Genomic DNA, 23436 nt, shown 5'->3' with positions numbered 1-23436 from the left:
TCTTAGTCAAGTAAGTTTGAAAAACACTTTAGTTCTAGAGTCCCTGCTCTGTCCAGGAAGAGGATAAAAGCATGATGTAAACATTCAATTTGCAAATGTCATAGAAGCCTATTGTTATCTCTTGGGTAGTGACAAAACAAATAGTAAAATCAAATATAATTTTCAAACTACCAGGGAAATAAATAAATAAAAAGTACCAATTCCAATGAAGCAAGAAAGGAGAGAAAAATAAAAATAGGCAGTATAAATATAAAGCACTTAAAAGGATAATAGATTCATATACAAATTTCAGTAATTTATAATATAAATGAAATAATTGTCCTAAACATTTTCATGACAAATTTTAAAAAAATCTATATGCAGATTTTAAGAGATACATCTAAAAGTATAGTTTCAGAAAGACTGAAAGTTAAAAGATAAAAAAGATACCGTACAAACACCAAGTAAAAGAAAAAACAACTGTTTTAGCTATATTAATCTCAAAGTAAATTTTGAGGCAAAAATACTGATTGAAATATACCAATTCTTAATTTGTATGCATTTAATAGCATGACATCAAAACATGTAAAGCAAGGCTTAAGAGATTACAAAGACAAGAAAAATCCACAATTATAGTGGGAAATTTTAACACACAACAGTAAAGAAAGAAAAAACAGACCAAAAAAAAAAATCAGCAAGAATTTTTGTTTTTACCAAAATGATATAAAGTTAGAAATAACAAAAATATAACTTAAAAATGCATAGGTTTGAAAATTTTAAAAGTACACTTCTAAATAACATATGATCAAAGAAATCACTAAGGAAATTAGAAAATGTCCCAGATGGCATAAACCTCAATTTATGAATACAGTCAAAACAGTGCATAAAGGGAAATTTATGGCCTAGAGTGTGTATTTTACAAAAGATTGAACATTCATGAGTTAATAAGCATCCATCTAGTGACACTAGTTTTTAACAATTAGAAAAAGAGCAAAATAAAACTACAGAAGTAGAAGGAATAAAATATTAAACAATAAAAATTAATAAAATAGAAAACAAGTGCATAATTTAGTGAACCAACAAATCTGAAAGACAGTTCTTTTAAAGGACTAATAAAGCTGATCAACTATGGCAAAACTGATCAAGGAAAAAAAAGGGGGGGAAGACTGTACAGTGTTACGAAACAAAAAGGAATATCTCTATTGATCTTGCAGACATTATAAACAACTTAAGAGGAATGTATACACAAATTTCTAGAAGAATGTAACTTAATACAGACACAAGACATAATAAATGGAAATTACTAAATTATTCTGGAAACCACAATTACAAGCTTTCCCATCAAGAAAATGCCCATGGGATTTACCAGTAAATTTTACCAAACATTTACTGAAACATATATACACGAATTATTCCCCCCAAACAGGACTCTCTAATTAATTTTATGAGAACAGCATAATCTTGATATTGAAAGCAGACAAAGACAACAAGAATAAAAAAGTAAAGGTCAGTATGACTCATGAACACAGATGTAAAACTCCTAACCAAAAATATTAGTAAACGCAAACCAGTGATATATATATATTTTTTTAAATGAGCTTATTCTAGGAACCACGGTAGCCTCTCCCCCAAATCATGCGATGTTTAACAGATAAGAAAATATACAATTTAAAAACTTGTCATGATAAAACCTCTTAAGAAAACAGGAGTAAAATGGATTTTCCTTATTTTGAAAAAGAGTAGCTTTAAAAAAATCTACAGAGATCATACTTAATGGACAGTGTTAAAAAGATTTCCCTTTGAGAATATAAACAAAAACAGAAAAGCCACTTGTATTTACTATCACTTTGATGGTACTAGCTATTAAAGTAAAGCAATAAAAAGAATTAAAAACATTAAAAACTGGAAAGGAAGACAAAAACCTGGGGATATGCTTTGAAAAGATTTTTTTTAATCTACAGATAAATTACTAAGTTAATAAATAAAGTTGACACATATAAAGTCAATATTAAAAAAACTATTTGTACATAGCAGCAACAGATAATAACCTTTTTAGAGGGAGCGTTTACAAGTACACAAAATTTTTTTTAAAGATGTAAGTTTTCACAAACTATAGATCTAATGCAATCTAAATCAATATTCCAACAGGATTTTAGGCCAGGTTATTTTAAAATTTATATGGAAATACAAGAAAAGCCAAGAAGAACTTGAAGAAGGACCCATGTAGGATTTGGGAGATCTTATTCAATGGCCCAAGAGTCAACAAAAGAATACGTTCTAGAAACAAAGAACACACATATGATAAAGCTGGCACTACAGAGTAGTGGGGAAAGGATGGACTTTTCAGTATGTGGTGTTGAGACACCTGGATGTACATATGGTTGGGGGGAAAACATCAATTTTGACATCCTTATCTAATAGCACACACAAAAGTCAATTTTAGCTAGATTGTAGATAAATGTGCAGGGAAAAACAGTAAAGTTTTAGAAGATCATATATGGGAATATCTTATGACCCCACATTAGAAAAAGGTATTATACCATATGCTAACACACATATATGGAATTTAAGAAAAATAAAAATGTCATGAAGAACCTAGGGGTAAGACAGGAATAAAGACACAGACCTAGTAGAGAGTGGACTTGAGGATATGGGGAGGGGGAAGGGTAAGCTGTGACAAAGCGAGAGAGAGGCATGGACATATATACACTACCAAACATAAGGTAGATAGCTAGTGGGAAGCAGCCGCATAGCACAGGGAGATCAGCTCGGTGCTTTGTGACCGCCTGGAGGGGTGGGATAGGGAGGGTGGGAGGGAGGGAGATGCAAGAGGGAAGAGATATGGGAACATATGTATAACTGATTCACTTTGTTATAAAGCAGAAACTAACACACCATTGTAAAGCAATTATACTCCAATAAAGATGTAAAAAAATATATATATATAAAAATAAAATACAGGTTTAATTGTTAAACCTATGATAAATTAAAAAAAAGAAAAAGGTATTATAAAGAATGCATTAAAATGCACTGAACATAAAGGAAAAAATTGACCTTGAAATACATGGGAAAAAAAAAAAGAAATTCATGGAAAATAAGAATTTCTGCTTATCAAAGGAAATCATTAAGGCTCAGAGTAGATGGTAGTATTTAGAACACATAACAAAGAGCTCATATCCAAAATATACAAAGAAATTCTACTATTCAATAAGAAAAACACAGGCAACTAGTAGAAAAAAAGGACAAGACTTGAAGAGCAGGCCTTATGAAAGAAGATACCTAAATGGTCAACGAATATTAAAACCACAGTGAGGTACTACTATACATCCACCTTCAGAATAGGCAAAATTGAATGGTCTGAAAATACCAAGAATAGAGACTATGTAGAGCAATAACAATTTCCATGGACTTCTGGTGGGAGTATAAATTGCTTCAATGACTTTGGAAAACAGTTTGACATCTACTAATATCGAAATATTAGCACACTGTGGGGCACAACACTTCCACTCCTAGAATACACCAAAGAGAAACATATGCTCATATGCACTAGGAGGCATATATGGATATTCACGGCAGTATTAGCATAACAGCCTCAAACTATAACAATATTAGAAAGCATATATAAATTGGCATATACTCATAAAATAGAACATGGATCAACAGACTAGGCCAAACATGACCTGTGATAGCCTGTGAGCTAATAAATGGTTTTTACATTTTTAAAAGGTGGTTTAAAAAAGAAAAGCATATGCAACAAGCAACTATATGTGATCTCCAAAGCCTGAAATATTTACTATCTGGTCTTTTACAGAAAAAGTTTGCCAACCTCTGAAAACAATACTACATAGAAATGAAAATTCTGAAAATTCTCAAAACTATGGATGAATTTCACAAACATAACACTGAGAAAAAGAAGCCAGACATAAAAGAAAACATTCTATTACATGAAGCTTAAAAAATACCCCAAACTGAGACTATGGTAGCTACAGATACATACTTAGCCAAATAAGCACTCTGGGTATAAGACTATAAAAAGTTAGGATAGTGATTATTTCTAGCAGATAGGGAAGGGGCTGCAACTGGGAAGGGACACACAGAGGCTAGAGTTGTTCCAACGTTCTGTATCTCTGTACTGATTATATAACTCTTTGCTTTATAATATGATAAGCTCTAAGTTTACATTTTATGCACTTTTCTATGTGTAATATTTGACAATGCATGTAATATTTGACAATGCAAGAGTTTGGTAAGACCCACCTTTTCATAATCTTCAGCAGTAAAATCTCTGTCTTTCTGAAGTATTTCATGAAGTCTTGCTTTCACACGTTGCTGACAACTGCTCAAAGAGTCACTATCACTATCCAAAAGGCCATTCATGTTTGCACTTTTCACCATCTGAACAAGAATGGGTGTAAGTTCTCCTTCTAGAGCTAATAGCCCCTAAATACATAAAATAAAGCCAAAACAGATTAAGAATTAGTATGCAAAAATTATCTTGTTACATGCTGAATTTCAAAAGGTGTAAGCTTACTATTTACAATAAACTTTATTAATAATGCAACTTGTCATTGCCATTTCAGGGCTAAGTTTAAAATTTAGAATATTAAAATAATACCTTAGTAAAAATCTTTTTAAATGCTATATTAGATGAAAATTCTAATAATTCTAAAAAACATTTATTTATACCTTTGCAAAAGCAGCTGCAGTCATCTGGACTCGTCCTTCATCAGAGGCATATATTTTAAGGTCATGTCGGTAGGTACTATGTAATCTAAGTAAACCACAACCAGGAAATCCTGCATAATCTCCTGAAAATAAATCCTCAAATCACTTAAGCTATATTTTTACCTCACTGTATTTCTATAAATATTTAATAACATCTCAAAATTAGGATTTGAAAATATGATGTATGAATTTAACTGAATTAAAGAAACTCCAATATTTACCTTGACCTCCAGGATACATACACCTCAAAGCTCTTCCAAGTTCTTCAGCCTGGACCCAGCCTGTATGAATTTAACTGAATTAAAGAAACTCTAAGATTTACCTTGACCTCCAGGGTACATACACCTGAAAGCTCTTCCAAGTTCTTCAGCCTGGACCCTGCCTGCAGGGGTTAGTTCTCCTCCCCATTTTAGAACCAGAAGTAAGGATGGCTCTTCTCTTCGGCTGTCTAAGATACATGTGAATGAATAAAGCAAATGTCAAGGTTTTTTCTTCTAAACAGACATATTTCAAGATTAATTTTTTTCTTTGTGTCTCTTCTGCAGTGGAATATGGCCCTTACGGAAATTATTTTCTTCCCTAAATATACCTTTCTTGTAGGCTGTTGCTTCTGCTAGGAATACCCCTTGCTCCACCTGTTAAAATCTTACTAAAATTTCAAAATCTCTCCCACACTCTAGAAAGAAGGCTCTTTCCCAGTTCTCTAAAAGGAAACTTCTCCCTTCCCTGCTCTCAGTGGTATGAGAGCAATGGTATTTGCCCAATGTATTTAGTTGTACTACATATACTAGATTAAGAGCTCCTTGATGACAGGATTCAGATCTTGGCTTTATATTAAGAGCCTCCTGCAGTGCTGTCACATAAAAGTTAATGTTATCTGAAGTGAAGAAGATATACACATTTTTATGATTAGTAATCAGTGATTTGCATAACTTTCAAGATGTGAGATGACAGAGCTTAATATTTATTATAATTTAAACTTATGGGTGAGATATACAATAAAATATAGCCAAGAATAGCTTTTTAAATTTGGAGTTGTAGAATCTGTATGTTCCAGACCAAAGTATATTCTCAGATATAGGGGAGGTCTGAGTTTCTATATTTAATTTTGACTTGCTCTTTATCACGTCCTAAGATCTGTGCTGGATTACAGAAACAAAGGTCATTTAAAAGTTAGCACTATAAGCACTAAAGAATTTGATGATTCATTAAAAGTGATAGAAAATCACCCTTTCCCCTGGAGCTAGTTAGTAGCTGTATGTGCTTTATCATGCAAGCCAACATTTATAGAAAGGTAATTAACTGACTTGTTAATTATAGTTGTTTATGGATTTTTTTGATATAAACATCAAAATATAGAAAATTAATCTGTGTTGCTATTAATCACAAGGTGTGACAAGAGCAATATATCAAATTTTAGAATATATAAAGATCAACATAATCAAATTTGTTTGCATTTAAAATAATCATTACTTCAATTTTTGTTACTATAAATAATGCCACTGTGAATATCCCTATAGAACAATCTTTCCCTCAATATCTGATTACCCCCTTGGGATAGATTCTTATAAGTAGAATTAAGGTCAAAGCATATGAAAAATTTCTGAAGTGGTTTTTTTTTCCCCCAGCTGCACTGTGTAACATGCTGGATCTTAGTTCCCCGACCAGGGCTCGAAACCGTGTCCCCTGCAGTGGAAGAGTGGAGGCTTAACCACTGGACTGCCAGGGAAGTCCCCTGAAATGTTGATATATATTGCCAAATTACTTTTCAAAAAATTATGTCAAAGCTTCCCTGGTGGCACAGTGGTTAAGAATCTGCCTGCCAATGCAGAGGACACGGGTTGGAGCCCTGGTCCAGGAAGATCCCACATGCCACAGGGCAACCAAGCCTGTGTGCCACAACTACAGAGCCTGAGCTCTAGAGCCCACGAGCAACAACTACTGAGCCCACGAGCCACAATTACTGAAGCCCGCACACCTAGAGCCCGTGCTCCACAACAAAAGAAGCCACCGCAATAAGAAGCTGGCGCACCACAACGAAGAGTAGCCCGCACTTGCTACATTTAGAGAAAGCCCACGCACAGCAACAAAGACCCAATGCAGCCAAAAATAAAATAAATAAAACAAAGTAAAAAAAAAAAAAAGTTATGTCAATTTACAATCCTACCAGTAAACTGAAATCTTGTCACATTGTACTCTCATCAGCATTCTTTATTATCATTTGAAAAAGAAGAAAATAAGAAAAAACTTTGCCAGTGTGACAGGCAAGACTGATTATTACTATTATCATTATTGTATTGGGCATCTCCACTTCTCCGTAAAATGGCTTCCCAATCCCTGCCCATTTTTCTTTTGAAAAGTAAATGAACTTTTGTGCTCACTGCTCTTAGGAGACTAATTTTAAATGCTTATTCTGATTTATTGGCAGAGAAAAATATCTATTTTAGAAACATGGTGATTACGTATTTTTTTAAACAGTCTTTTCATATTTCTTAAGTTTTCTTCCTGTATACCCTGTATGGGATAGGGACCCATTAAGTAACATTTAGTTATAAATAAATAAGCTTTCAGAAGAGTAAAAGAGAAGTCCTAGACAGTTTTCAAAATAATAAAAGGTATCCTTTACCTAAAGGATAAAACGTAAAACATCTTTTATTTAAAGGATAGAAGGCATAGTTAACACAACTCCATGTTATTTTTCCTCTATTCAGCATGCTAACCCCTAAACTATTAGACAGAAGATTACAAAGGTAATCAACAACGAGTAGTAAGTCCCTACATATAAATAAAACACAACGGGCATTAATAGTGACATACCTTCTTCTTCACTAGATGTCTTAGGACAACCATGAGGGAGATATGTTAATTGGACCTTACGATTTATTCCAGAAAAATGGCCATACCTGAAAAATAAAATGGCAAACAGAACAGACAATATTCAATAAGCATGCGATGCAACCTCCTAAAGAAAAACTAAAATCCACCTGGACAAAAACTAAATCTTACATATTAATGCTTCCTATTTGTAATTACCTTGCTGAATTCTTCAAAATATCCTAGCACAAAATCTGTATCCTAGGTAATTATTCTAACCACGTTAAAAATAAAAATACAATAAAGTTTCTCTATAAAATTTGGAGAATTTTGAATAGATGCCAAAGTATATAAACATACAAAAACATAAATGTATGTGTCTTTAAAAAAATAAAAGAAAAAACGATTTTAAGTGGTCAAAGAAATAAAGTTTATAAGAGGAATATTGGTGGTACCAATTTCACTTGATTAAAACATAGTTCAAAATTATTTTTCACTTAAACAGCACTGAATCTGTGGTTAACTTAGCAATGTGGCCTTCATCCTAAGTAGTACTTCATACAAGATCTAAATGTGATGCCCTCTTTTGATCTTCTCATCAAAATTAAAACTAAAACAGAACCTTCAATACAACAATCTCTTTTCTCACTGATGAAAATAAAGTTCTTGTTAGATTTCCACTAATTTCTCCTCAGCTACAGTGATAAAGAAGATAAAACTGTGAAGGAAATTAACATGAAAAGTCACACATATTTAAAAAAAAGCACTATAAGTAGTTACCAAAATTATGGGTTTCAAAAAGATACTTACATCTCTAACACGGTCTTAAGTTGTTCAAGTTTTGACTTGTTTTCTTCAATTTCAGAATCATTATTTTGTCCCAACTCTATAAGAAGTTGTCGTGCAATATCCAGCACTTCCTGTAAAATAAATAAAGAATTGAATTTTTATGTAACTTTGCGATTAGCAATTTAAAACCCAACAAGAAATCAGATGCACTTGCCTGTAATTGTTTTGGTTTTTTGAGCTTTAATTTCCCAGATTTATATCCATCACACTTTTCAAAAAGATCAAAGAATCTTATAAGAAAGACAGAGCACTGTTAGGCATTTGCAACAACATTACCTCTATAAACTAAAACAAATAATTACAATAAATGATAGATACGGGACTAAAACAATAATTAATAATAGATCTGGGACTTGGGGTCTATGGACTCCAAACACTGTGTGCCCTCTTTCACTATACGATGTTGCTCCTCTACTTTGATTGATAAAACTTAGTATTTTCCTAAACCATATCAAACTAATAATCACTAGATTCACTGAATAGAAGTAACAAAGTTTCATTCTACTAATTTTCATCTAGAAGGTTGAGAAGTTAATGATTCTCAGAAAGCAATATAAGAGAATAATAACAGAAGACTAAATATTTACAATAATAAATAAAAGCTAGGTCAGGATGATGACCATATATGGATATTGCTACAGTAATTTTCAGATGCTAAAATATACAATTTAAAATGGATTTTGTTGGATTTTATTGCTTTCCAGTGGTTTAAATATTAATGGCCAAGAAGTAGTGGTAAACAGTTTTTCTATATGAAGTATTAATCAAAATAACTAAGCACCTATCAGAAATCTTAAATTATCTCCTAAGAGTTAAATTATTCCCCTTTAAACATACTTTTGATGCCTCACTTCCATTTTCATTTTTTGTTTTGGTGTTCGGTCCCCATGACGTATGACAGCTATGACACATCTAAGTTCCATCCTAAAATTTAAAAAATAACATTCAATTTTCTGACAAAGATTTGTGTTATATAATTCAGATTAATATATCTAATTATATTATAGAACCATCTTTTACCACTCTAAGATATTCTCCATGAAGCATAGTGCTTATAACAAATAGTCTTAATTTTATCAAATCAAATCCTAAAAAGAATTTAAGAGGCTGGAGGGGGAGTAATATTAAGCTACACAATACCTGCTTCTTCTCTTGAGATGACTATGCTAACTCTAGGATAATAGTAAATGGAGGGGAGACCTTAAAGATGGTGAAAGAGTAAGACGTGGAGATCACCTTCCTCCCTACAAATACATCAGAAATACATCTACATGTGGAACAACTCCTACAGAACACCTACTGAACGCTGGCAGAAGACCTCAGACCTCCCAAAAGACAAGAAACTCCCCACGTACCTGGGTAGGGCAAAAGAAAAAAAGAAAAAACAGAGACAAAAGAATAGGGATGGGATCTGCACCAGTGGGAGGGAGCTGTGAAGGAGAAAAGGTTCCCACACACTAGGAAGCCCCTTCGCAGGTGGAGACTGCGGGTGGCGAAGGGGTGAAGCTTTGGAGTCACGGAGGAGAGCGCAGCAACTGGGGTGCACAGGGCAAAGCAGAGAGATTCCCGCACAGAGGATCGGGGCTGACCTGCACTCACCAGCCCGAGAGGCTTGTGTGCTCACCCGCCGGGGTGGGAGGGGCTGGGAGCTGAGGCCCGGGCTTCAGAAGGTCAGATCCCAGGGAGAGGACTGGGGCTGGCTGCATGAACACAGCCTGAAGGGGGCTAGTGTGTCACAGCTAGCTGGGAGGGAGTCAGGGAAAAAGTCTGGACCTCCCTAAGAGGCAAACTTTTACTTGCCTCTTTGTTTCACGGTGTGTGAGGAAGGGATTCAGAGCACCGCCTAAACAAGCTCTAGAGATGAGCACGAGCCACAGCTATCAGCGTGGACACGAGAGACGGGCATGAAATGCTAAGGCTGCTGCTGAAGCCACCAAAAAGTCTGTGTGCAAGCACAGGTCAATATCCACACCGCCCCTCCCGGAGCCTGTGCAGCCCACCACTGCCAGGGCCCCGTGATCCAGGGACAACTTCCCCGGGAGAACACAAGGCATTTCTCAGGCCGCTGCAACATCACACTGGCCTCTGCTGCTGCAGGCTCACCCCGCATTCCATACGCTTCATTCCCCACAGCCTGAGTGAGCCAGAGCCCCCTAATCAGCTGCTCCTTTAACCCCGTCCTGTCTGAGCAAAGAACAGACGCCCTCAGGTGGTGCAGAGGAGGGGCCAAATGCAAAGCTGAATCCCAGGAGCTGAGCGAACAAAGAAGAGAAAGGGAAATCTCTCCCAGCAGCCTCAGGAGCAGCGGATTAAATCTCCACAATCAAATTGATGTACGCTGCATCTCTTAATACCTGAACAGACAACAAATCATCCCAAATTGAGGCAGTGGACTTTTGGAGCAATGATATATATATATATATATATATATATATATATATATATATATATACACACTTCCTTTTTCTCTTTTGTGAGTGTGTATGTGTATGCTTCTGTGTGTAATTTTGTCTGTATACCTTTGTTTTTACCATTTGTCCTAGGATTCTGTCTGCCCATTTTTTTTTAGTATAGGTTTTAGCACTTCTTATCATTGGTGGACTTGTTTTTTAGTTTCCTTGCTCTCTTCTTTCTTTCTTTTTTTATTACTTAAAAATATTTTTTATTTTTAATAATTATTTTTTACTTTAACAACTTTATTTTATTTATTTATTTATTTATTTATTTCTCCCTTTTATTCTGAGCTGTGTGGATGACAGAATCTTGGTGCTCCAGCTGCATGTCAGGCCTGTGCCTCTGAGGTGGGAGAGTAGAGTTCAGGACATTGGTCCACCAGAAACCTCCCAGCTCCACATAATGTCAAATGGCAAAAATCTCCCAGAGATCTCCATCTCAACACCAAGACCCAGTTCCACTCAATAACCAGCAAACTACAGTGCTGGGCACCCTATGCCAAACAACTAGCAAAACAGGAACACAACCCCACCCACTAGCAGAAAGGCTGCCTAAACTCATAATAGGTCATAGACACCCAAAAACACACCACCGGACGCAGACCCACCCACCAGAAAGACAAGATCCAGCCTCATCCACCAGAACACAGGCACTAGTCCCCTCCACCAGGAAGCCTACACAACCCACTGAACAAACCTTAGCCACTGGGGGCAGACACCAAAAAAAACAGGAACTACGAACCTGCAGCCTGCAAAAAGGAGACCCCAAACACAGTAAATGAAGCAAAATGAGAAAACAGAGAAACACACAGCAGATGAAGGAGCAAGGTAAAAACCCACCAGAACAAACAAATGAAGAGTAAATAAGCAGTCTACCTGAAAAAGAATTCAGAGTAAGCATAGTAAAGATGGTCCAAAATCTTGGATACTGAATGGAGAAAATACAAGAAATGCTTAACAAGGACCTAGGAGACCTAAAAATCAAACAAACAATGATGAAAAACACAATAAATGAAATAAAAAAGTCTCTAGAAGGAATCAATAGCAGAATAACTGCGGCAGAAGAACGGATAAGTGACCTGGAAGATAAAATAGTGGAAATAACTAAGGCAGAGCAGAATAAAGAAAAAAGAAAGAAAAAATTGAGGAGAGTCTCAGAAACCTCTGGGACAACATTAAACGCACCAACATTCGAATTATAGGGGTCCCAGAAGAAGAAGAAAAAAAGAAAGGGACTGAGAAAATATGTGAAGAGATTATCGTTGAAAACTACCCCAATATGGGAAAGGAAATAGTTAATCAAGTCCAGGAAGCACAGAGAGTCCCATACAGGATAAATCCACGCCAAGACACATATTAATCACACTATCAAAAATTAAATACAAAGAAATAATATTAAAAGCAGCAAGGGAAAAACAACAAATAACATAAAAGGGAATCCCCATAAGGTTAACAGCTGATCTTTCAGCAAAAACCTTGCAAGCCAGAAGGAGGTGGCAGGACATATTTAAAGTGGTGAAAGGAGAAAACCTACAACCAAGATTACTCTACCCAGCAAGGATCTCATTCAGATTTGATGGAGAAATTAAAACCTTTACAGACAAGCAAAAGCTAAGAGAATTCAGCACCATGAAACCAGCTCTACAACAAATGCTAAAGGAACGTCTTTATGCAGGAAACACAAGAGAAGGAAAAGACCTACAAAAACACACCCAAAACAATTAAGAAAATGGTAATAGGAACACGCATATCGATAATTACCTTAAATGTAAATGGATTAAATGCTCCAACCAAAAGACACAGACTGGGCGAATGGATACAAAAATAAGACCCGTACATATGCTGTCTACAAGAGACCCACTTCAGACCTAGGGACACATAGAGATTGAAAGTGAGGGGATGGAAAAAGGTATTACATGAAAATGGAAATCAAAAGAAAGCTGGAGTACCAATGCTCATATCAGACAAAATAGACTTTAAAATAAAGACCATTACAAGATACAAAGAAGGACACAAATAATGATCAAGGGATCAATCCAAAAAGAAGATATAACAATTGTAAACATTTATGCACCCAACATAGGAGCACCACAATACATCAGGCAAATGATAACAGCCATAAAAGGGGAAATCACCAGTAACACAATCATAACAGGGGACTTTAACACCCCACTTTCACCAATGGACAGATCATCCAAAATGAAAATAAATAAGGAAACACAAGCTTGAAATGATACATTAAAAAAGATGGACTTAATTGATATTTATAGGACATTCCATCCAAAAACAACAGAACAACTTTCTTCTCAAGGGCTCACGGAACATTCTCCAGGATAGATCATATCTTGGGTCACAAATCAAGCCTTGGTAAATTTAAGAATATTGAAATTGTATCAAGTATCTTTTCCAACCACAACACTATGAGACTAGATATCAATTACAGGGAAAAAAATCTATAAAAATACATACACATGGAGGCTAAACAATACACTACTTAATAACCAAGAGGTCACTGAAGAAATCAAAGAGGAAATCAAAAAATACCTAGAAACAAATGACAATGAAAACAAGACAACCCAAAACCTACGGAATGCAGCAAAATCAGTTCTAAGAGGGAAGTTTATAGCAATACAATCCTACCTCAAGAAACAAGAAACATCTCAAATAAACAACCAAACGTTACACCTAAAGCAATTAGAGAAGGAAGGACAAAAATCCCCAAAGTTAGCAGAAGGAAAGAAATCATAAAGCTCAGATCAGAAATAAATGAAAAAGAAATGAAGGAAACGATAGCGAAGATCAATAAAACTAAAAGTTCGTTCTTTGAGAAGATAAACAAAATTGATAAACCATTAGCCAGGCTCATCAAGAAAAAAGGGAGAAGACTCAAATCAACAGAATTAGAAATGAAAAAGGAGAAGTAACAACTGACACTGCAGAAATACAGAGGATCATGAGAGATTACTACAAGCAACTGTATGCCAATAAAATGGACAACCACAAAGAAACAGATAAATTCTTAGAAAAGCACAGCCTTCTGAGACTGAACCAGAAAGAAACAGAATATATAAACAGACCAATCACAAGCACTGAAATTGAGACTGTGATTAAAAATCTTCCAAAAAACAAAAGCCCAGGACCAGATGGCTTCACAGGCGAATTTTATCAAACATTTACAGGAGAGCTAACACCTATCCTTCTCAAACTCTTGCAAAACATAGCAGAGGGAGGTACACTCCCAAATTCATTCTACGAGGCCACCATCACCCTGATACCAAAACCAAAGATGTCACAAAGAAAGAAAACTACAGGCCAATATCACTGATGAATATACACGCAGAAATCCTCAACAAAATACTAGTAAACAGAATCCAACAGCACATTAAAAGTATTGTACACTATGACCAAGTGGGGTTTATCCCAGGAATGCAAGGAATCTTCAATATATGCAAATCAATCAATGTGATACACCATATTAAAAAAAAGAGGAATAAAAACCATATGATCATCTCAATAGATGCAGAAAAAGCTTTTGACAAAATTCAACACCCATTTATGATAAAAAACCTCCAAAAAGTAGGCATGGAGGGAACTTACTTCAACATTATAAAGGCCATATTCGACAAACCCGCAGCCAACATCATCCTCAATGGTGAAAAACTGAAACCATTTCCACTAAGCCCAGGAACAACTCAAGGTTGCCCACTCTCACCAGTATTATTCAATATTGTTCTGGAAGTTTTAGCCACAGCAACCAGAGAAGAAAAAGAAGTGAAAGGAATCCAAATCGGAAAAGAAGAAGTAAAGCTGTCACTGTTTGCAGATGACATACTATACATAGAGAATCCTAAAGATGCTACCAGAAAACCACTAGAGCTAATCAATGAATTTGGTAGAGTAGGAGGACACAAAATTAACGCAGAGAAATCTCTTGCATTCCTATACACTAATGATGAAAAATCTGAAAGAGAAATTAAGGAAACACTCTCATTTACCACTGTAACAAAAAGCATAAAATACCTAGAAATAAACCTACCTAAGGAGACAAAAGACCTGTATGCAGAAAATTATAAGACACTGATGAAAGAAATTAAAGATGATACAAACAGACGGAGAGATATATCATGTTCCTGGATTGGAAGAATCAATATTGTGAAAATGACTATACTACCCAAAGCAAGCTACAGATTCAATGCAATCCCTATCAAATTACCAGTGGCATTTTTCACAGAACTAGAACAAAAAATTTCACAATTTGTATGGAAACACAAAAGACCCCAAATAGCCAAAGCAACCCTGAGAAAGAAAAACGGAGCTGGCGGAATCAGGCTCCCTGACTTCAGACTATACTACAAAGCTACAGTAATCAACACAGTATGGTACTTGCCCAAAAACAGAAATATAGATCAATGGAACAGGACAGAAAGCCCAGAGATAAACCCATGCACATATGGTCACCTTATTTTTGATAAAGGAGGCAAGAATATACAACGGAGAAAAGACAACCTCTTCAATAAGTGGTGATGAGAAAAGTGGACAGCTACATGTAAAAGAATGAAATTAGAACACTCCCTAACACCACACACAAAAATAAACTCAAAATGGATTAACGACCTAAATGTAAGGCCAGACACTATAAAACTCTTAGAGGAAAACATAGGCAAGACACTCTATTAGATAAATCACAGCAAGATCCTTATTGACCCACCTTCTACAGAAATGGAAATAAAAACAAAAATAAACAAATGGGACCTAATGAAACTGAAAAGCTTTTGCACAGCAAAGGAAATCATAAACAAGATGAAAAGACAACCTTCAGAATGGGAGAAAATATTTGCAAAGGGAGCGACTGACAAAGAATTAATCTCCAAAATTTATAAGCAGCTCATGCAGCTCAATATCAAAAAACAAACAACCTAATCTAAAAATGGGCAGAAGACCTAAACAGACATTTCTCCAAAGAAGATTTGCAGATTGCCAACAAACATATGAATGGATGCTCAACATCAGTAATCATTAGAGAAATGCAAATCAAAACTACAATGAGAGGGCTTCTCTGGTGGTGCAGTGGTTGAGAGTCAGCCTGCCAATGCAGGGGACACGGGTTCGTGCCCCGGTCTGGGAAGATCCCACATGCCGCGGAGCAGCTAGGCCCGTGAGCCACGGCTGCTGAGCCTGTGCGTCCGGAGTCTGTGCTCCACAACGGGAGAGGCTACAACAGTGAGAGGCCCGCGTACCGCAAAAAAAAAAAAAAAAAAAACCTACAATGAGGTATCACCTCAAACGGGTCAGAATGGCCATCATCAAAAAGTCTACAAACGATAAATGCTGCAGACGGTGTGGAGAAAAGGGAACTCTCTTCACTGTTGGTTGGAATGTAAATTGATACACCCACTATAAGAGAACAGTATGGACGTTCCTTAAAATATAAAAAATAGAACTACCATACAACCCAGGAATCCCACTACTGTGCATATACCTTGAGAAAACCATAATTCAAAAAGGGTCATGTACCACATTGTTCATTGCGGCTCTGTTTACAATAGCCAGGACATGGAAACAACTTATGTGTCCATGGACAGATGCATGGATAAAGAAGATGTGGCACATATGTACAATGGACTATTACTCAGGCATAAAAGGAAACAAAATTGAGTTATTTGTAGTGAGGTGGATGGACCTTCAGTCTGTCATACAGAGTGAAGTAAGTCAGACACAGAAAAACAAATACCATATGCTAACACATATACATGGAATGTAAGGAAAAAAATGGTTATGAAGAACCTAGGGGCAGGATGGGAATAAAAACGCAGACCTACTAGAGAACGGACTTGAGGACACGGGGAGAGGGAAGTGTAAGCTGGGACAAAGTGAGAGAGTGGCACTGACATATATACACTACCAAATGTAAAATCGATAGCTAGTAGGAAGCAGCCACATAGCACAGGGAGATCAGCTCAGTGCTTTGTGGCCACCTAGAGGGGTGGGATAGGGAGGGAGACCCAAGAGGGAAGAGATAGGGGGATATATGTATATGTATAGCTGATTCACTTTGTTATAAAGCAGAAACTGACAAACCATTATAAAGCAATTATACGCCAATAAAGATGTTAAAATAAATAAAATATTAAAAAAAAATAAAGTAAATGGACTGTAATCCCCTAACTTCTTTAATTATCTGCCCTGTAGCACAGATCACTATAGACTGAGATTTCATTAAATCAAACAAAATAAAGCTGCTATATTTATTTTGCCCACGTAAGAAGAAAAGTATTTCAAACTCAAGTTACTGGAAGATAAAACTGTCTTAGCAGAAATGGTAGGGTACAATTTAACATTTGCCAGACTGTGAGACATAGAACATAACTCTATAGAATAAGTTACCCAAAAATATGTTTTGTGTTAAATAAGTTTGGAAATATTGGTTTAAAAACAAAATTAAGTATTTTTACCCTCCTCTCTGCCCCAATCAGGACTCCTAAGAATATTTAATATGCTAAGATAAAGCTCTAAGCTGTGAATATGAAGCATTTGGTCAACTCACCTGAGTGACAGGTGAATTTCAAGCAGTAACTTTCACTAGAATTTATGAAACACTTTGGCAATGTTGGTCTAATTAATTTACTTCAAGATATAACTGTATATTTTTCCTTTACATGCTGAGAGCACTAAAGTTGTATGACCACTGACCACGAACCTTTAGGGAACACATCTGTTGGCACCTCCTTCATTCTTATGGCTTAATTCAATAGTTCTATAACTATATAAGCATTTTTCAGGATTTTATTTGGAACAACAGAAAAGATCTTTAGTCTAAATAGCCCCATGTAAAGCATATAATCTATTTCTCCATCTGCAAAGTCAATCATATGAAAACATACACAGTAGAGTATCTAATAATTATTCAGAAATATAATCTTCACTGTAATAGCACTAACCAATGGGGAAAACCCAAGGAGTTTCTAAATGAAAATATTTAAACTTACATAGTTCCAGATGTAGTTGGTACAATCGGGATATCTTCAGCTTCTAAGGGTATCGACCAGGGGATATGAAACTGTGGAGCAAGCTCTCGCATTACAATATTCCTTCAAGACAAAAAGAAAAGAAAAATTAAACTAGTTCATTTCAAGACAAACCTGGGTATTTAATGACAAATAACTGAGTATTATAGGAGGTAAAGTCTAATGACAAATAACTGAGTATTATAGGAGGGAAAGTCAAACTATCTAGTGATTATGTGAATACAGCACATAAAAAGTAACGTAAAAAATCAATCCTGGTCAAGAAAAATTAGATCAGCAGTGCTAAACTGTTGTATAGAACACACTAACAGGATGTCGTGAATTTGGCTTTACTTATTTACTCTCATTTTAAAAATATAAATTACACAGGATTCAAGTAAATCACTGTAACTGCGTATCTACTTACAAAGATTCTGAAATCCAAGATTATCTCTTCTGTGTGGCCATTGATCATTTCTTTCAGTTTTTATTTATCACCTGCAAAGCTATTTTAAACTATTGCTCATGTTTAACAAATTTCTTATTACTCTTTGCTAATAAGGTTAATAATGAAAACATGTTTAAGTAATTATAAGACATTTTTTGTTTTTTTTTAATTTAGCATTTATTCATGCTAAAATTTAGTAAGCTCCCCCAAATTTCACTTTAAGGGTAAGTTCACAAACCTTTGAAATATACTATAACAGCTGACCCCAATTATTAAAATACATTTTAAAGTGTAAGTTTTTTACGGCTTTGTCAAATATACTTTGAAATGGTTTAAAAATAGTTCTTGTCTTTCAAGTCGTCTAAATCAGGATATAAGAAAATAAGTCAAAGAATATAAAAATGGCATTTCTATATGCAATAATTTCTTTTATATTCACTTCATAATCTCATGAGATTATTTTAAAGTAACATATGCGTGTAGAAAGCAGAATCATTCAAAAGAATTCTAAATTCCAGGTATTTCTATTTTATTCTGGTTACTTATTCTGGTTAATTTTGAACCATTAAGTACTATAATTACATATCAAAAACTTGAGAAACAAAATAATCAAATAAATTAGCCATTTTGATGAATAACCACTGTAATAATCACTAAAAATCACTGTTACAGCATTTCTAAATCTATGAAGTTAAATACCTTTAAGCCTTTACCTATACTGGTCATATATTGATTTGTCTTTCATAACCCAAAGTGTAATTCAGGATTTGGCATGGTCTTTGGGCATGTCATTTTATGAACATTGATTTTTACTCTGCAGTGTTTACAAAACCCTGATCACTTGATGTTTACCATTATTTGGTTTCTGAATAACCAGTATGCATTAGCTGTAACAAAAGTAAAGCGGAAGAAGTATAAAGAAGAAAATCTTACCCAAGTATTTTTGCACAATCATCATAATACTTCATGGAATTTTTCACAAAACTGAAGCCATTGACATCACAGACATAGGACTGTCCATTGGCCCGTAACAAATCAAAGCCACAAACTGTTTGCTATTTAAAATAAAGTATAAACTTTAAAGTTCCATTTGAATTATGACTTACAGTTTTCCAGTTTTATTAGAAAACATCAAATTTTATAACTGCCTAAAAGTATATTACTGCTTATCAGTTTACTTCATAGCAAGTAAAAACAAAGAAACTACTTATCTGTAACTTGAATACTCTGAAATATGCATGTCATATGATTATTTAAGTTCTTCCTATGAAGTAGATGTAGAACATTAATGCTCACGGGACTAGAGAGGCCAAGAAGTTCTTCAATTAACATTTTATTAAAAAACAAAAGTAAAAATGTTTAAAGGCTTCGATAAATTCTGTGCTAGTAGAAATTATATCATTTTAATCCAAAAAAAAACCACAAAAAACTAAACAGGAGAAAGTTTTGAAGACATATCCCAGAGGAAATGTCCCATTATCCCTATGAATCTTTTAAACCCTGATAACCACATACTTGTGAGCACCTGAAATAAATTTACTTTATTTGGGAGAAAACAGTTGAAGGGTATGAATTTCCTGCTCGGGCTCCAGGAATTTTCTGATCTTCTACATCTTATATTCACATATCACATATTAGTATAATGTTATTTTAAGTCAAGGCTTTTGGAATCCTGGTATTACAAAATTAAAACAATTCACATAAAGCTATTAAAACATATTTCAGGCTAAGATTCCTTCCATGAGAGACTTCAAATTATTAAAACACAAAGAACTTATTTATTATTTAATAACCAGTAATATACACTAGTCTTTAAGTTACATATCCAAGGCAAGGCTTCAACAAGGTAAAGTCTATCCTTTATTAGATTCAAGTTGAACTACTCTATTTAAATCTTTACTGTACAGTACAGGCAAAGCCTAATAATACAGATTGAGAGAACTAATCAAATGTCGTAAGTAAAAAGTTTTCTTTAGGAAGTGTATTAGTATAGCTTTCATGAACATATTTTACTATACATAATAGGCTAAAGGATCAACTGCAAAGGCTAGAAGACTGATGACATTTTTTATTTAAAAAAATCATTTATCAACTCTGAATAGATACTTGTAATCAGTTTTGGTTATAGGGGTATGTTAAATAATACTCCTGTAATTCTACTGTTTCAGTTAAGTTTTCCTCTGTAATTGTAGTTTCTGAATAAATTGACATGGTTTCCTTCTATATAATACAGAAAGAATAAAGAGAAACAAAGGTCTTCATTTATTATATATTTTTAATATTAATGGCACTACAAGAATCCCTTGAAAAGTACATAAACCATTCAGATATACCACTTTATTTTCTCTGCTTATCTCTCCTGTTATAAGCCCAAATAACATCTCATTTACTAAAAAAAAAAAATTAGAATTTTTACAAGAGTCTATATGGCCTGCATAACATCTTACCTTAAATGCAAGGCAAACTCTCCAAGCAATTAATTTCTCTCGTGCATTGAGAATAACAGGGTATCTTACTTCTTTTCCTTCACTATCTCGTTCCACCTTGCCATCAAGTGCAGGAGATTTTCGAGCTTCAGCATGGGCATAATCTGGACCTACTGTATAAACCTTTCAGAAATATTAAAATACATATTTTACTTAAATATATATATATAAATAAAAAAGCAGACAACAAATTCAAATAAAAATAATAAATAAAAAATACCTGTGTCCAGACTATTTTTTCACACATCTTTCTATTTTACATGTGAAAATTTTCAATACACTGGAAGAGGTTATAAATAATTAATTATACAGCAAAAATTGGTAAAGTGAGGTCCTGTTCTCTATAAAAAATAATTATACTGAACATTATGAGGGAATACTAGAATGCATATGATGTGACCCTTCTCAAATTGTTTTAGTTTAACAAAGTAGAGGTACAAATAAATTTAAAAATTACAGAAGGAAGTAACTGCCAAAATAAAGATTTAAAAGGGGGTGGGGGATGAGGGACAGAATGAATTCAAAAGCAGACAAGAGAGGGAAACGCACTCTAAGCAAAGGTAATAAACACAGACAAAGGGCAGAGAAACCAAACAGCATGATGTATTCAGGTAACAGTACGTATTTGATATGGTTTATAATGTAAGAAATAAGGTTTGTAGGACAGAGGGCAGACTGTGAAGTATCTATGCCAGCCTTATAAATCTGATTATTACCCTGTGGTCAATGAGGATCCACAAGAGAATTTTTAAAAAGAAGTTCATGATCAGGTTTACACCTAAGAAAGAACTCTCTAGACACAGACTGGCTGAGGTAAAGCAGTTAAGACCTTATTTGTCACCAACAGAAATCACACCTATTTTTTTTTAAATCACATTATAGTTGTCAAAGTTCTCAAAATATCATTTACACTGATCAATGCCTGGAAACATCGTGGTGGCTATTAGACCCTTACCCACTATATTTTGGGTTGGTTTTTAAATATTCAATAAAATCTGTCTCCTTGGTAATACTGTGTGGTTTATTTTAAGCATTTAAGAACATTATCCTGTATAAAGGGTCCATAGGCTTCAGACTGCCAATGGCATTCATAATACAAAACAGATTAAGAATCCCTAGTTAAAAAGAAAGAGATTCAGAATAGAGGTTAGATATAGCTAACTAAAAGGTAATCTCTTTTTCTGAGATCACTGGTAAACTCAAAATACAAAATAAACTTTAATCAATCCTACCTTAACATCAGTACCATCTGTGGGCATAAACTCTTCATATATATATGAGCCTGTTTTTCGTACATTGCTTTCTGGGGAATAAACACTACTTCTACTGCCAATCTGAAAATAAAAGAAGTCTATCAATGTAAAAACTAAATTATTCTCCTCATTTTTATAAAATAACCCTTTTTACCATCTATTTCCATCACTGTTATTTCCAAAAATTTTTTTAATCTACAAATATTTAACAACACATTACACAGTTGACACTATATTATTTTTTGCTCTAATGGTAACTTGAATAGCATAAAAATACAATGAACACTAAGAACAGTGTTTCTAAGATTCAACCATATTGCTGCATGTAACTACTTTCTTAATACTATAGAATTTTCCTCTGTATAAATAGCCCATAATTCATTCATTTGCCTATCAATATATATTTAGGTTGTTTTCTAAGCTTTAGCTAGTAGAGCAATCTTGCTTCGAACTTTCTTTTAAATATCCCCGTGGCACACGTGTGCAGGAGTGTTTCTAAGGCATATTCTAGAAGTGGAATCGCTAGGTGATAGAATATGCTCACATTCAACTTACAAAATAATGCCAAAATCTTTTAAAAACTGTTTTAATAATTTCCAGTCTCTCCAGCAATGTATAAGAGTTTCTACTGATCTACAATTATCTATATTTGGTATTGTCAGACTTCCTAATATTTGACACTCTAATGAATATAAAACAAGTACCTCATTGTGTTCTTACTTTGTATTTCCATGACTGTTTATGAGTGAACGTGCACATTTTTTTTTTTTTTTTTTTGTTGCGATACGCGGGCCTCTCACTTCCGTGGCCTCTCCCGTTGCGGAGCACAGGCTCCGGACGCGCAGGGTCAGCGGCCATGGCTCACGGGCCTAGCCGCTCTGCAGCATGTGGGATCCTCCCGGACCGGGGCATGAACCCATGTCCCCTGCATCGGCAGGCGGACTCTCAACCACTGCCCCACCAGGGAAGCCCTGAACGTGCACTTTTAATCCTGATATATTGCTAAGTTATATTGCTAAGTAGAAATGTTGCTAACAACGTTTGGACTTGTACTTGTTTTCCAACTACCTCAATCTTTTTGATCTTGCTAATTCAAAAAGTAATTCAATGTCATTATCTTTTAGACTTTACATTTATTTTATTATGGGTGTAAAATTTTGAGCATACTTTCATGTATTTAAGAGTTCATTGGCATTACTTTTTCTATGAACTATCCATTTGGAAGGCCATTTTTCTTAAAAAAAATGCTGATCTTTACCGAATTTCTCACATGACAGATAAATAAATGGAAGGTAGAAAGAAGATCAAATAACTTTCTTGGTATTCTGTAGGTAAGCTTTGCTTTTCTAACAAAGTATTGATATGATATCAGTTTTATTAATTTATCTCTAAATGATACATTGTTAACCTTAGTTTTACTAAATA

General features: G+C 34.6%; 1 protein-coding gene across 10 annotated transcripts in view; it reads right to left on the bottom strand.

Moving 5' to 3' along the window:
- Positions 1-23436, bottom strand: part of PPIP5K2 (diphosphoinositol pentakisphosphate kinase 2) — a 66085-nt gene that overhangs the window by 34389 nt on the left and 8260 nt on the right. For 7 of the 10 annotated variants that reach the window (XM_065874504.1, XM_065874505.1, XM_065874508.1 and 4 more), the window contains exons 6-16: positions 21991-22092; positions 20720-20881; positions 19206-19327; positions 17807-17908; positions 9205-9291; positions 8522-8597; positions 8329-8438; positions 7522-7607; positions 5027-5152; positions 4666-4787; positions 4237-4419 (exon numbers count right to left, since the gene is read on the bottom strand). In XM_065874504.1, the coding sequence (XP_065730576.1) occupies positions 4237-4419; positions 4666-4787; positions 5027-5152; positions 7522-7607; positions 8329-8438; positions 8522-8597; positions 9205-9291; positions 17807-17908; positions 19206-19327; positions 20720-20881; positions 21991-22092 (1278 nt within the window). The remainder of the gene's footprint in view (positions 1-4236; positions 4420-4665; positions 4788-5026; positions 5153-7521; positions 7608-8328; positions 8439-8521; positions 8598-9204; positions 9292-17806; positions 17909-19205; positions 19328-20719; positions 20882-21990; positions 22093-23436) is intronic. The other 3 variants (XM_065874507.1, XM_065874511.1, XM_065874514.1) reach the window with 1 other exon arrangement.

The sequence above is a fragment of the Phocoena phocoena genome, chromosome 3 (assembly GCF_963924675.1).
Source record: "Phocoena phocoena chromosome 3, mPhoPho1.1, whole genome shotgun sequence".
NCBI lineage: Eukaryota > Metazoa > Chordata > Mammalia > Artiodactyla > Phocoenidae > Phocoena > Phocoena phocoena.
This window is presented reverse-complemented; position numbering and strand designations above follow the sequence as displayed.